We start from the raw sequence: 14,554 nt of genomic DNA on the forward strand, positions 1-14,554 counted from the left end.
CCCAGCGGGAGGGAGTCCCAGAGCACCTCCGTGAAACCGGGTGCCCGGAGGACCAGATGCACAGAGGTGTGGAACCACGTTCCCCCACGGGCTTAGCAGCCACCCCGAGACACTCGGTACCTCTTCATATTTCCGGTAACTCAGTGTCTCCCCAAGTACGGTGCTCTGTGTCCCCTGACTGTCCCCGCACTCCCTGGCTCCCCCGTCCTCCTGCTCAGTGTCCTTCCGCACTCACCAGGTAGTTGTCCCCGTGCTTGGACCTCAGCATCCGCGTCACCTCCTGCAGGCCGCGCAGGTAGGACTCCTCGGAGCAGCCGGCGGGGAAGGACACGGCGATGATGCGCTCGGTGATGTAGGTGAGGTCCAGCTCGCGTCCGTCCTCCATGGTGCAGCTCAGCCCCGCGGGCCTAGGAGCAGGGCCAGGAGCAGGGTCAGGGGCAGGGTCAGGAGCGAGGCCAGTCCCCAGAGCAGCGGACGGGTCGGCCTCTGCACACACAGCTCACACAGGAGCCCACGTGTCCTCTTCCGTGCAAGCATGGCTGTGTGCGGCTCTCTGCTGAGGACGCCCAGGTGCTGGGGGTGGGGGTGGGGAGCACAGCAGGTGGGAGGGCAGGGGCGTGGAAGCAGGAGGGTGGAGAGCAGGACCGCCACGTGCTCCCATCCTACAGAGCGGAGGGCCTGGTGAGGCCAGGGTGGGGCCTCCTGCCCACAGCGCCCGGCTGCACCTGCATCACAGGACGGTGCTGTGTGGACCACGGCCGAGATCCGCCCCTCCTCCCCCACCTCCCATCTTCCTCCTCCTCCTCCTCCTCCTCCTCCCCCTTCTCTCCTCCTCCTCCCGGAGGACAGGCCCCCAGGGCTGAGGGTGGTTGGGGAGGAGATGCCAGGTCAACCCCAAGGGGGTGATGCCCCACGGCAGAACCACGGGGAGACACAGGACACACACAGGACGCGGGTTTGAGCCCAGAGCCCAGGAGCTCTGGGGGTTTGCGGCTGTCGCCTCTCTATTACCGCCTCTTTCCTCTGTGTTTCTCTCCTGACTTTGGAAAAATTCAGAAACATACAAAACCACTTCACAAACCACTAACATACCCATCATCCGACTTCCAAATGACCCCACGTGCCCCCCGGGGATTTTAAAGAAATCCCGGATGCTCCACAACTTCATGTATAAATACGTTAGCATTTCTTTCTAGAAGATAGACACTTTTTAGAAATACCTACAAGGTCATTATCAGACCTAAAACAAGGAACATCACCAGACCCCAGGTCATAAACTTGATTTTCAAAGCTGATTTATTCACATCAGGAGGCAGACGATTGCGGAGATTTTTGTTCTCTCTACCTTACGCACCACAGAGGGATGCAAGAGAGTTCTGATTACTTTCAAAAAATGAACCAGGTGTTTGAAACACTGATCTGGAAAGTCATAGTGCAGATTTTCCACCAACCACAGCTCCTGAGGAACAGCCCCAAGTGGAGCGCAGGCTGTGGCCATCCCGGCAAGCACCTGCCGGGGCGCAGGCCAGCAGAGTTCCGTGCACATGCCGGGCTCAGCCCAGGAACACCCCCAGAGGGCACGAGCACAATGAAGCCACAGCCATGTCTGGAAAGAATCACTTTCCCGCGATCTGGGCTTTAGGGCTGGGAGGCTGAGTCCCGAAAAAGAAAGTCGATAAAGAAAAACTCGATACGAAATACCTTTGAACATCTTCCTAAAGTAAAAAACAGAACAAAACCAGAAGTATGATGACCACAGAATAAAGTAACACCAAGCTCAGGGGTTCCCTGTCAGGTCTGACCCCAGGTGGGCACAAGTGGATGAGCTACGTACAGTGCTGGCCACTCACCTGGACGGTCTGGCACGGCAGAGAGCAGCGGATGGTGCAGAAGCCCCCGGAGCCTGCAAACGACAAAGCACTGGTCATTCTTGGTCCCCGTCCCCAGCCTGCAGCCCGCAGTCTGCCGAGAGGGAAGGACACGGCCCGTCCTAGTCGAGACACAGGTGGGAAGTCAATGTGGTGACCGCAGGCTCATCTTAAGGCCCGGGAGGGTCTCTGGCACATCAGGGGATCTCAGCCCGGGGGCTGCGAACTCCCAGCCACCCGCTCCCTGAACCCCCAGTGGGATTCATGGGGAGACGGACCCACCTGCAGCCCCAGGCAAGCTGCCCTCGGCAGAGGTGTGTGCGGGTCCCCATCCGTATACAAGTGGTACTCAACCAAGGTCACGGTTACCATTAACTTAGCCACTAGTATTTTACTTGGGAAAAAAAAGTAGTGAGTATGTCTACGGTTTAAGAAGCCTTTCAGCAGGGGAAACCCTCAGCTTGTGCCGAGTTTATAACTTCCACGACCCTTCTGTGTGCATGTGTGTTAACGCAACACGCCGGCGGTGCAAACAGCATTTCAGGAGACACACCCGGCAACCGCAGAAGTAGGAATCCCCTCCCCCATTCCAGAAGTGGGGAAACCAAGGCTCAGGTGGTGTGCAAGGCTTTGCTCGAGACGGCAGAGGAGGGAGAGCCCTTCCCACGATGCGGCAGCTCCTCTCTTGGGCCTGTTGCGAGTTCCAGCCCCGCTCTGCAGACCAGCCAGGGTGCCTGCCAGAAGGCGGGTGATGCTGGGAACATGCGTGGCAGGACACCCAGATCTCACAGACCTCTTCCTGCTCCCTGGCGGCCCCAGCACAGGCTCAGACACCCAACATCACCAGCGCGTCACTGGGCACCTGGCTCAGCCTGGTTCCAGAACGAAAGGAAGATGCCAAGGAAGACTCCCAAAGCCCCTTCAGGAATGGAGATGGCATGCACCAGAAGTCACACCAAGCCGTGCCTAAGCCAAAGGCAAACCCGAGGACGTGATCCGGGACCCCAGGCAGAGACGGGACCCAGAGGGTTCCCTCCTCTGTGCACAGGACGCTTAGAGAGCTTGCCCGCTGGCTGTCCCTGGTGGGTGCGTGCCTCTCCTACATGTCCCCTTACAGATGAGTCTGGGGGCTGACAGAGCCCGTTCCCTCAGTGCCTGGACCATGAACGGCATAGGACAGTGGCCCCCCAGGAGGTCAGGGAGGCTGGACCCACTCTCTCCAAAGCAGCCCTGAGGCCTGCTGGCTGGGTTCCAGCCAGGGCCCCCAAGAATCCCCACCCACATCCCTTGGCAACGGATGGATGGCAGACAGATGAGAGGACACAGACGCACAGATACGTGCATGAAAGGTAGACCGCTGAACACACCCACACACTCGCACGCGCACCCGCACACACACACACACACACACACACACACACACACAGAGTGAGATGGGAAGGCAGGGTCCGCCTACCCTCCCGTCACTGCCTACCTGCCATCACTCGGCTGTGCCTGAGGCTGAGTTAGACAGAACAGAGGCGCACGGACTGAGAACCAGCAGACACGGTCCACGCACGTGAGTGTGTGCGCAGAGCACAGATGCCTTTCCAACATCCCCATCACCCAAGTGGATGACGGGCACAGTTCGTGGCTTAGGAATGACCCAGAAACCAACTTACTAAAAGTCTCCCGTGCTCCCCAGAACCCTACGCCCTGGCTTCATTTGGGAGGCCCCAGGCTTCCTGAGCTGCATGTTTCTCGTGGGGCTTCTGCAAGAAGACAGCGGCCTGCCTGCCTCCCTGGGAAGACTTCCGAGGACACGCCACTCTTCAGGTACCTCACCACGTGTGCAGAGACAACAGGTGCTTTCTGTACGTGCGTCGGGTCCCCACCTGCCTCAGCCCGACCCCGCCTCCTTCACCCCCGGCCGCGTTGGCACGCACTTATCGCAGCCTGCAACTCCAAAAGGCCCTAGAAACCCAAGGGCAGGGGCGGGGGGTGCCCGTGGAATCTGGGGCCAAGGTTACACCTGCACCAGGCCAACCGCACTGCCCCTCCCCCCTGCCGTGTCTCTGAAAAGGAGCTCTTCTCCTGGCCCCCAAAGCGGTCCTGGGCCCCTGTGACGTCACCAGCCTCCCTGGCCATCTGGGGAAGCCTCCGGAGTCCAGGACGCACCGGCAAGCAGCAAAGTGGGCATCCCACCTGGTAAGGACTCATCCCGTCAGCCCAGGGGGGCTCCTTGCTCAACACACTTTTGCAATTTCCAATCCTCATTTCCTCGGCTAATGGTGTGATTTTATATAAGAAACAAGCACAGCAAGACCAATTTTGCAGCCGTGGGACACGAGCCCACACCCATATTTCAGGAGGAGACAGGGACCGTAGGGGGGCACGTGAGTGTGTGAGTAGAGCACAAATACATTTCCAACGCCCCCATCACCCAAGCCGATGACTTGGGTCCACGCCCATATTTCAGGAGGGGACAGGAGGGGACAGGGACCGGTGGGGAGATCTGCATGCGGACACAACTGTCTTATGAAGGGAGGCCCACTGAGCCTGGGGCTCACTTCCGAGTCGGTTCCCCCGGGGCGGAAAGCAGGCCCAGTGCTTGTTCTTGGGAGGAGCCGGTCCAGGCCTTGTCAAGGGATGTGGCTCCTCGGACAACACAGGCTCTGCCACTGGGCACCCCGTGATCGTGACCAAGTCCTTCACCCGGCCCAGCCTCCGCCACACTCCTTGTCTTTCTAGCACAGGAATCCCAACCCCTACCTCACCTGGGGGTAAGGGACCAGGAGGTACTGGCACGCAGGGCCCATCCTCTAGAACCCCGTCCTCCAAAACCCCAACCCCCACAGTGCCCCGTCCTCCAGAACCCCACCCTGCAGGACCCCATCCTCAGGGCACCGTTCTCATACCCAGTGGGTAACTCCAGAACACCTGGGTACGCTGCCCACACGTCCCTGGGAAACCACGCCTTCACGGCTCATAACCGGGCCCCCTTCTAAGAGGACAGGCCCATGGAAGGGAGGCTGGGGCTACAACCAGGACCCAGAGCCCCGCCCGCTGTGGGACTGATCACTGATCTTGTAGGGGACCTGATGAGCAGGATGGCAGGGAGCCCATCATCCCATCCCCCTCCCCAGGGGCACCCCTGGGTCTGCAGCTCGGGGGACGCCCGAAATTGGGCCATGTGGCACAAGACGAATGTTCCATAGGCCTGAGCTTCAGGAAAGAACCCACAAGGCACCGGGGTCAGGCCACTGCATTCCCAACTAAAGGGACCACAGTCTGGGCTAAAAGACACGACGTGTGGCTCTCCCAGCATGGCGTCGGAGCCACAGGTCAGATCGCTCACACGGGCTTCCGGGAAAAGGGACGTTGGGCAAACGTCTGCACCCATGTCTCATGGCAGGCAGAGCACGGAGGACCACCTGGCAGGCGTACAGAAGGACCCGGCTCCGGGGGCAGTGAGGACACGCGAGCCCCACGCAGGAAGGCAGAGGGAGGACGCTGACAGCAAGCCCCCAACACCACAGCACACCCTTCTGGGCGGCTATGACTGCAGGACCATGCAAGGACTCTGAAGCTCGCACTCTGTGACCTTGGGCAGGCACCTCGGGCTCCTCATTCATGAAATGGGCTGCTAGGTGCAGCAAGCCCTCTGCAGGGGCATGTGGGGCAGAGCAGGGCCAGCGAGGAGCAAATACATCATTAGCATCTGCGATTCCTGCGTGTTCTCTGGCAAACCAGGATGGAGCAGACCTGCCTAACAAGACTCACGCCCTGGGCAGTGTCCCCATGTCAGCAGGGAGGGGCCTGCCCCTACGCGATGGGCTGGCGTGGGCACCAGTCGTTCAGGTGGACGGGAGCCAATGCTGGTGCTGTGCCCCCATATCCCACCACTGTGGGCAAAGGGCGGACACCTCCCCCTCTCCACCCCTGCCCCACAGCCCTCCTTCCAGTCCCACCAGCACACTCCACCCCTCCTGCTCCAGGACCTTTGCACATGCTCTACAGGTCTGAAACACTCCCCACCCACTTAGGCCACCCTCGCCTGGTTAGCTTCTATTAATCCTAGACCTCTCCACTCACATGTTGCTTTCCCAGCAAAGCAACCCCTGATCCCTGGTCCAGCTGACATATCCTGCAAGGGCCCAGATCTCAGCCGTACAAACACAACTGATGGCAGGCATTCCTGTCCATGCTCTGTGCCCCCGCCACGAAGACCCGCAAGGGCGCTGACTCCCACATTCCGCTCATCCTCTGGGGACACATCCTGTCCCCAGGAGCAGGCAGAGAGCGAGGCGTGCCGAGGAAGGAGGGAATAAGCCAACCACTAACTTCACCGCGCCCAACAGGTGATCCAGCCATGGTAGAGCTAGAGCTACTGCTTCTGTGTTTTGGTACTAAGTACCTAGTACCTACTTAGCTTTCTCCTTAGGATAACAAAACCCAACGTACCAGAGCAGACTCATCACCTAAAAGAGTAGCAGAGTGGAAGGTAGTAAGTATGTCCTCCTTGGCAAAGTCATAACACAGGGGATCGATGACATTGGGGGAAAGAGACTGTCCCCCACAGACCCGTGTGGGGAAGCACAGATCTCGGAGACCAAAGAAGGCTCTGGAACAGCACAGCTCCCCAGACCGGTCCGATGTGCGTTCTGCTCCCTGACGGGGTCCCCTACTAACAGTGTGCCCACCGCCCCGCGAGTCAAGCATGACCACCCTGTGCACAGACTCACAGGAGCATCCCCGTCCCCAAAGACAGGGACCTGAGGCAGGGTGTCCGCGGCCAGGCGGGCCTCTGAGCCCACTGGGGAGCTCACCCTTGCTCCTGCTCACATGGAAGGGAGGGCGGCACCAGGGGCTAGAGATGAAAGGTTGCATGCACCCCTGCTTCCCGCCTCCTCTCACCCTTTCTGGCTCTTGAGGATAGACCAAAGAAAGCCCCCCCGCAAGGTGGGAAGCGCAGGGAGGCCGCCAGGGTCCATGGAGCCCAGGCCTGGGTGCTGCACCCCGCCGGGCTGACTGACGGGCCCTGAAACTCGTGGCAGGAACAGTTTCGTAAAAAAGAACAAAAGGGACAATTGCGTAACTGAAGCCAGATTTACAAGGAAGCAGGGCTCGCGGGCTGTGGCGGGGCAGGGAGCAGGCCGGCTGTGCCCTCGGGAAGGAGGCACCCGCGGAAGCACGCCACATGGGCAAACGGAAAAATAAATGAAAAGCCTTTTTCAAAGGCCACCACCGGCCATGTTCGGCTCCACACCTGAAGGTCACGTCACTCACTCACGGCCCAGCAGGCAGGCTGCAGGGGTCACAGGCTTTTCGCTCCGAGGCCCGGGTCCAACGCCAGTCCTGCAGTTCCCCGGGCTGCCCGACCTTGGAGAGACTGAGGCAGCCCTCCGTGACTCAGTTTCCTCCTCTGGAAAGTGGAGGGTCGGCAGGATTTAGTAAGGAAGCACGCGTAGGGACTAGGAACAGCAGCTGACCAAACACGAGCTCTAAATAAACATGAGACACGCATTCGGGCGCCAGGCGGGGGGGGGGGGGGCGGGGGAGACTGACCCCACGAGGCAGCACCTGCGGGAGTCCACACGAACACAGTGGCCAGCACAACCACGGCACCATTCGTCCCAGCAGAGGAGCAAGGCTCTAACAAGCAACCTGCCCAAAGCCAGCCAGACAGACACACAGCCAGACACACAGCCAGACAGACACTTCTCCCTTCCAGAAGGAGGCAGCCAGAAACAAAGTCATTATCAGGAGCGCCCACCTTGAACTTCCCTTAACGCTCTCGACCCCTAGCCACAGCTCCTGTGACCTCTCTAGGACAGACATACCAGGCTCACGTTAGGAAATGACAACAGCGTCCCTTGGTCCCCATGCTCCTCTACGAGAAGCAAGGTCGTGCTCAGTCTGAGATTTTATCTGTGGATATTTGTCACCAAGGACTCAGAGTTCTGGGGTGCATGAGCTGGTCTGCACCACACAGACGCAGGACACCGGGAAAGGCCCGTGGCAGGGAGGAAGGAGGCCCCTGGGGCGGGGCGGGGGTGAGGAACCCAGGGTGGGGAACCAAGCTCTCACCCACGTCTGGGCTCCCCAGCAGGGGCAGCCCAGGAAGCAGCTGCCACAGTCCCACGTGCAACTTTTACGGCCCCTTTGCTGCAGAGCAAGGACATGAGCAAACGGAGGAGGGGCGCCAGGGACCGACCCCGTGCCAAGAGCACGCGGCAGCCCACGGTGGGGGCCCCACAGAGCCCTCCGGGTGGAACTTACCGTGCTGCTGAGGGGCCGGCTGCGGCTTCTCCTTCCTTCCAGAAACAGCTCCCTCCCACCACCTCACCCCTTCCCTGCTTGGAGTCCTGCGCCCTCCCCGAGCGCGTGGCCGAGGTGGGTGGCGGGGCCGAGAGCAGGTGGGACAGCGCCCGCCCCACCAGGGCTGGGGAGGTCCCAAGGGCAGCGGTGCCCGAGCCGGCAGGCACGCCCAGCCCACAGCGGCAGCACGCATGCCTGCTCGCAGGGCACAGACACCGCTGCCCGGCCCAGGACTGGCCCTTCCAAGGCCCCACAGGGCCCACGGCCAGCAGGACAGGCCTCACCAGGCGGGGGCCCTGGCCTCAGGAACCAACACCCGCCCCCTACCTGGGGGTGGTCGACACAGGGACACAACGAGGGGTCTCCTGTGTCCAAGGAACCCCCCACCACCACCTGGAGACCAACCCACCACGGACTGACTGCTGGGTGGACAGGTCGCCGGCCAGCACCCTGAACCCGACAGGTGCCAGTGCCCGCCCTACTCACTCCCACCACGTTCCTCTGCCCCTTACCATGCTCACGAAACCACAAAGCAAACACAAAAACAAGGTCAAAGTGCGTCACTGGACCAGAAGAGGAGTGGGCTCGCTCCTAACACACATGCCCCTTGGGCCCCAAGTCTCCCGGAGGCCAAAGCAGAGAGAGAGAGAGAGAGAAGAGCTGGACAGATGTCAGGTGGTGCGACAGGCTCCGGCCTATCTAAGGCTGGAGGGACCAAGGTCACGTGCCACTCGGAGTCAGGAGCGGAAGGGCCCATAGCACAAGGCCGTCCCCCCGCCACGGTCTACACTGGCAACCGGCCGGATTTCACTGTCAAACATCCAGTCCCATTCCTTACACTCAGAGGGACACCCACGTGGGCTCACAGACAAGGATGCCCCACACACGCAGATGCTTTCATTTTAATCACTTCATCACGAGAACACATCTCCTCATTAAAAGGATAGGGGGAGGGCGTGGTGGGTCGCGCTGGGCCCCCACAATCCTGTCCCCGACACCAGGGCTGGGGGCTCTGCCGCCGAGGGTGTCACATGGGGTCTCCTTCCTGCCCCAACGTGCGGGGAGCCCTGGAGCCCACCGCCGGGGTCTCTGTTTCGGGTGGCCTAGCTCCTGTGGGATGGTGGGGCATCCCGAGGGACAGCGTGGGGCAGCCCTCCCTGCACCTGTCTGGTCAGCAGACCAGAGACAGACTGCACTTCTCACTCCTGGAGCACCCGTCCCAGCCTTGCCCCAGGACCCAGGCCTCCAACCACGGACGGCCCCACGGGGGAGCCGGCTCTGAGCCTCTGAGACCCTCAAAGGCTGACAAGTGTAGATCAAGAGGGAGGCCCCCCCCACCCCACCCAGATGTCCCAGGGTGCAGGGCTCACGGTCCTGGGAAGCGGGCCCAGTGAGCCCACTGAGCAGCCCGGCAGAGACAATCTAGGACCATAGCTTCCCCATGGCAAGAAGGGCACCATAGGGGTCCCCAGGATGGCCATCCTGGTGCATCTGACCGCTGGCAGGTGGACCGGGTCAGTCCCGCAGCCCCGTCTGTGCTCACACATGCCCAGGACGACCCAGTGGGCATCCTGCCCGGCCAGCGTCGGACACACGCGCTCCATCCGAACCAGGCCCCACTATTCGGGACCACCCGGCACGCTGAGCCCCACGGCTCCCAGCGGGGCTGGGTGACAGGCCTGGAAGTGCAACGGAACAGCACAGCGGTGACAGCAGCACACAGCGGTGACAGCAGCGTCCCTGACGGGCTGTGGGATGGGAGCGCCATCCAGCGGCAGGAAGGGTGGGCCTTCCAGACTGGAGCCAGGCCAGGAGGAGCCAGGAGTGCCTGGGGAGGACCGGCCTCGAAGCCAAGAGAGGTGGGGGTCCTGCGGTCGGGGCTCCGGGAGCCCAAAGCCGGTCAGAGCATTTCTGGGACAGGAGGAGCCCTGCAGGGGTGTCCGAGGAGGGGTGACAGGATCAAATGTGTTCTTAAGGTGGGTTTGTGGCAGCTGCACCAAGATTGACCAAAGGCGGGTGCATGCGCTGTGGACTGGAATGACGGTGGGGAGGAGGAGCCACTCCGTCAGGGATGGGGTGCACGCGTCCCCCACGTGCGAGGACAGTGACAGTGTCAGGCAGGGCAGAGGACGCTAGCACCACAGAGCCTGGCACGCACGGCAAACCAGGGCCATGCTCCAGAACGCCCACGGACACTGCACCTCTGGAATCCTCCGTGCCCAGCTGCCCGTGGGAGCGGTCGCAGAACATGACCAACACAGAAACCTCGGGTGAGATCCCGTTCCCTGGCATCAGGTCGGCCCTCGATAACCACCCGCTTTATTAGCAGGTCCTCTTCTCGCCACGGAGCTGTCCATGGAGCTGTCCACGGAGCTGTCCACGGAGGCCAGGGGGCAGGGGAAGGAGTGCCAGCAGCTGCTGAGGCCGGGCAGAGGTGCTGGGCAGAGCGAGGACCTGGTCCCACTGCTGAGGAGGGAGATGGTGCAGAGACAAATTGGGGGGTCCATGGCAGCACATGGGCAAGCCACATACAGCACAATCCACTGGACATGGCCCACAGGACAGGCCCACAGCACATGACCCATTGGATAGAGTCCACAGGACACAGCCCACAGGGAACAGCCCACTGGACACAGCCCACAGGGCACGGCCCACTGGAAACAGTCCACGATCCACAGGACATGACCCATAAGACACAGCCTACAAGACATGACCCATGGGACAGAGCCCACTGGACACAGCCATGACTCAGAGGACACAGCCCACTGGGCTCTATCACCACCCACAAGGGTGCCTCTGCCGCTGTCTGGTCACTTTAGCATGAGGACCAGGGAAAGCGCCTTCGGCAGGAGAAACCGGGCTCCAACCCCAACTCATCTCCTCAGACAGGACGTCCTGGCGGCACTAGCACAGCCTGTCCCCTTGGGTCCTCCCCTGTGAGCAGGGGAAGACATTCAGCCGTGGCAATCCTGAGCCCTGGGTGAGCTCCTGGAAGCCCGGCCACAGACAAGCCCACCCCGAAACACCCTGCCGGCTGTTCTAACCATGCGGCTCCCACACTAAGGAGACTCCATTCGGGTTATCCTCCGACAGTTAAGAGCCGGACACAACACCAAAAGGATGACACGGTGCTGGACCCAAAACACATAAAACCAGGGAAGAAGTTTCCTGGGATCGACCGTATCCACAGAGCCTACCCCAAATAGCGCCACCCTACCGACCGTGTGCGGAACGGGACGCACTGGACAGCATTCACACACGCTCATAGCTCCTCCCCAAGATGCTGTGTCCTTCCCTTTGAGGAAATAAAGCTCCTGGAACCTGCCTGACCTGGCCTGACCAAGGTCACAGGGCTCATCGGTGAAAGCCATGGCTACCCTAGGTCCATGCCTGGGGCCTGAGGTCAGCTGTCCCTGCTGAGGGACCCACAGGGGCACACCGACGGGACACTCGCCGGGACCTCTGCCCACGCGCAGCTTCACGAGCCCCGGGAGTCCCCCACCCCCGGTTTTCTGGACTCCTGAGTTTCAATCCAGGAACACCGAATGAATGGGCCACTGGCCGGGTTTAGACCTGCAATGCCTCCTACACAAGCCGGTCTCTCTTCTCTCCTTTCTACGGTCTGGGAGGCTGGATGTCCAGCATGGGCTAGGTCTGAAAGTTTATGATATAGCACAATAAAATCCCCAAATTTTCTCCCACGACTTCCCACAGCCTCATGCCGGCCAGTTTTGAGCTGGAGCGCGATTTCCCATGTGCCTGAACGTTGTTTGGGCCCCGATGTCTGTCTCCCGCAGACGGGCCTTGATAAACATCCTACAGTATACAACGCCTCAGCATCCTTACTGGCTGCCTCGGGATAGCCGCCGGCAAGTGCAATTTGCTTTGGGACTCATCGGGAGAACTCCCTGAAGCCCGTCTCCTGGAACGCGTGCTGTAGCCTCCAGGACCTTGCACACCTGTGACAGAGGGGACAGAGGTCCACAAGGCGAGGAGCGGACTAGAATGGAATTGCCCTGGCAAGCCTGAAGAGGGATCCAGGGTGCCGGAAGAGGGGAGGCCGTGTCCCCAGGAGCGGGGCAGGGAGGAGAGGGACGTGCCTCGGGGCTCCTGTGGATGCATCCCTGCATCAGAGGTTGGGGCAGAGGTCGAGTGCCTCCAGGATGCTAAATCCCTGACGAGAGAGACGGCAGGGACCTCCCGAGCGCCTGGGACGCACACGGACAGCACCTGTAGCTCCAGTGTCTTCCCTAAATGCACGTGTGAAGCACCGAGATGCTGGCCCGCCGCGCCCCCGGGTCCCCCTGCTCCTTCCTGGCTTTGCCTCTCCCTGCAGCAAGTGTGGGCTGACTGAGTCTGCCCAGATGGCCCGAGGGGCCCCGGTGTGGGGTGGAAATGGTCCCCTGCTCAGAAGGGTACCCGGGCCCCCGCACGAGAGGCTGTCTCCTCTTTCTGACTGCAGGTTAAAAAGGTGGGGAAAACAGTGTGCACGAGAAACGTAACGTGCTGGGGGAGACCGACAAAAATGCAAAACATCAGAGCAGGACAAGGAGGAGCAAAGAGTGGGGGGGCGGGGTCAGGTGCCAAGGGAGGTCCTTCACCAGGATGACTCCAGCACAGCTCAGGCCAGCGTTGTAACAGGGGTCGTGGGAGTAAGACTGGGCATCAGGGAGCCTGCAGGTTAGACCCGGCAACCCCCACGATGCCTCCCAGGACAGCCGACCTCAAGCCCCACCTTTCCCAGCACTTACCACACTCCCGAACCCCGTAAATGACGGAGCCAAACAACACAGAGGGACAGATCTGCAACGAGGGCTGGTGGGAAGTGTGAGATTGAGTGTGGGGTCATGTGCGGGACAGCAAGGACTGCGCTCCAGGAACGACAGACGCGGGGCTCCGGGGGCTCGGTCGGTTGAGCACTCGACCCTTGGTTTCGTGAGACTGAGTCCCACCACGGGTTCTGCACTCAACGTGGAGCCTGCCTGAGGTTCTCCCCTTCCCTCTGCCCCTCCCGCCCTCTCTAAAAAAGAGAAAGAAAAGGCAGATTTGTGTCAAATGCAACTGGTGGGGGAGTCTTGGTTGGAGCCACAGTGAGAGCCTCCAGAGGTTTGCTGTTTGGACTGGAATCCTGTCTTGCCCTCTAGGAACCAAATGAACGAGATCACATCTTGGGGTGAATATCCAGTCGTGTCACAACTGATTCCCCCGGTGTTTCCATCTGTCATCTTCTGAGGACCCGCCACACTGTTTTCTCAAGTGGCCGCACCTGTCTGCGTTCCCACCAACAGTGCAGGGGGCTCCCCTTTCTCCGCATCCTCGCCGGCACCTGCCATTTCTTGCCTCTGACACTCGCCCTTCTGACAGGTGGGAGGTCCCAGCTCCTCGTGGTCGGGATTTGCACTTCCCTGACGATGAGTCATGTCGCACATCTTCTCCTGTCTCGTCCCCCACTCTGGGTGTCTTCTTAGGGAAAACGTGTATTCCGGTCATTGGCCCATTTTTTAATGAAATTATTTGGTTTTTTTGGTGTTGAGCTGTTCTTCGTATGTTTTGGACATGAACCTCTTATTAGACGCAGCAAAACACGCATGTGAAAACCCAGATACAGCCCTATGTTTCTTGCAGCACCCTGTACATCAGCTGAGATGCGGAGCGCCCCCGACGGATAGGCAGATAGAGAGGCGCGCACGCGCGCGCACACACACACACACACACACACACACAGAGCGAGACGTCACTCGGTGACAGAGAAGAATGAAGTCCTGCCACTTGTGGCGACACGGACAGACCTAGAGGGTATTACGCTGAGCGAAACGACTCAGACAAAGACAGACAAACACCGCAGGACCTCATTTACACGAGGAATCCAAAAAACAAAACAAACACACAAACGAAAAGCAGAAGCAGACCCGTAAGTACAGAGAAGACCCGGACGGGCGCCCAAAGGGAGGGGGCAGAGGGGACGGGCAAACGGGCGCAGGGGAGGGGGAGTCCGAGGCTTCCAGCGATGGAGCGAACAAGTCCCAGGATAAAGGCCACAGAACAGGGAATGCAGTCAGTGGTGAGGTGACAGTGAACACAGTCATCACGGCGAGCACGGCGCACATAACGCAGAGACCCGCTATGTCACTCTACACCTGAAACCAATACGACACAGCACGTCGATGACTCTATTTCCGTAAGAAAGAGAATTTAAATTGTTTAAATAAATAAAGTCATCCCCGGCTGCTCTACTGGCTGGACACCCATGTCGGTCTAGAACGCTGATGCCTGCCACCCACTGCCCCGGTCGGCGCTTGCACATGCGCCTCCAATCCTGCCCCCATCCTCTGTCACCCTGCACGTGGGTGGACATGGACATGTGGACGGGACATGGGCTGGGCACC

General features: G+C 60.4%; 1 protein-coding gene across 8 annotated transcripts in view; it reads right to left on the minus strand.

The window, feature by feature from the left end:
• Positions 1-14,554, minus strand: part of TNS3 (tensin 3) — a 201,800-nt gene that overhangs the window by 105,699 nt on the left and 81,547 nt on the right. For 6 of the 8 annotated variants that reach the window (XM_032305050.1, XM_032305044.1, XM_032305045.1 and 3 more), the window contains 2 exons: positions 1,851-1,903; positions 236-407 (listed from right to left, as the gene is read on the minus strand). In XM_032305050.1, coding sequence (XP_032160941.1) covers positions 236-385 — 150 coding nt within the window. In that variant the 5' untranslated portion in view covers positions 386-407; positions 1,851-1,903. Of the gene's footprint in view, positions 1-235; positions 408-1,850; positions 1,904-7,623; positions 7,645-8,129; positions 8,347-14,554 lie in introns of those variants that run through there. The other 2 variants (XM_032305048.1, XM_032305049.1) reach the window with 2 other exon arrangements.

Source organism: Mustela erminea, chromosome 11, assembly GCF_009829155.1.
Source record: "Mustela erminea isolate mMusErm1 chromosome 11, mMusErm1.Pri, whole genome shotgun sequence".
Taxonomy (NCBI): domain Eukaryota; kingdom Metazoa; phylum Chordata; class Mammalia; order Carnivora; family Mustelidae; genus Mustela; species Mustela erminea.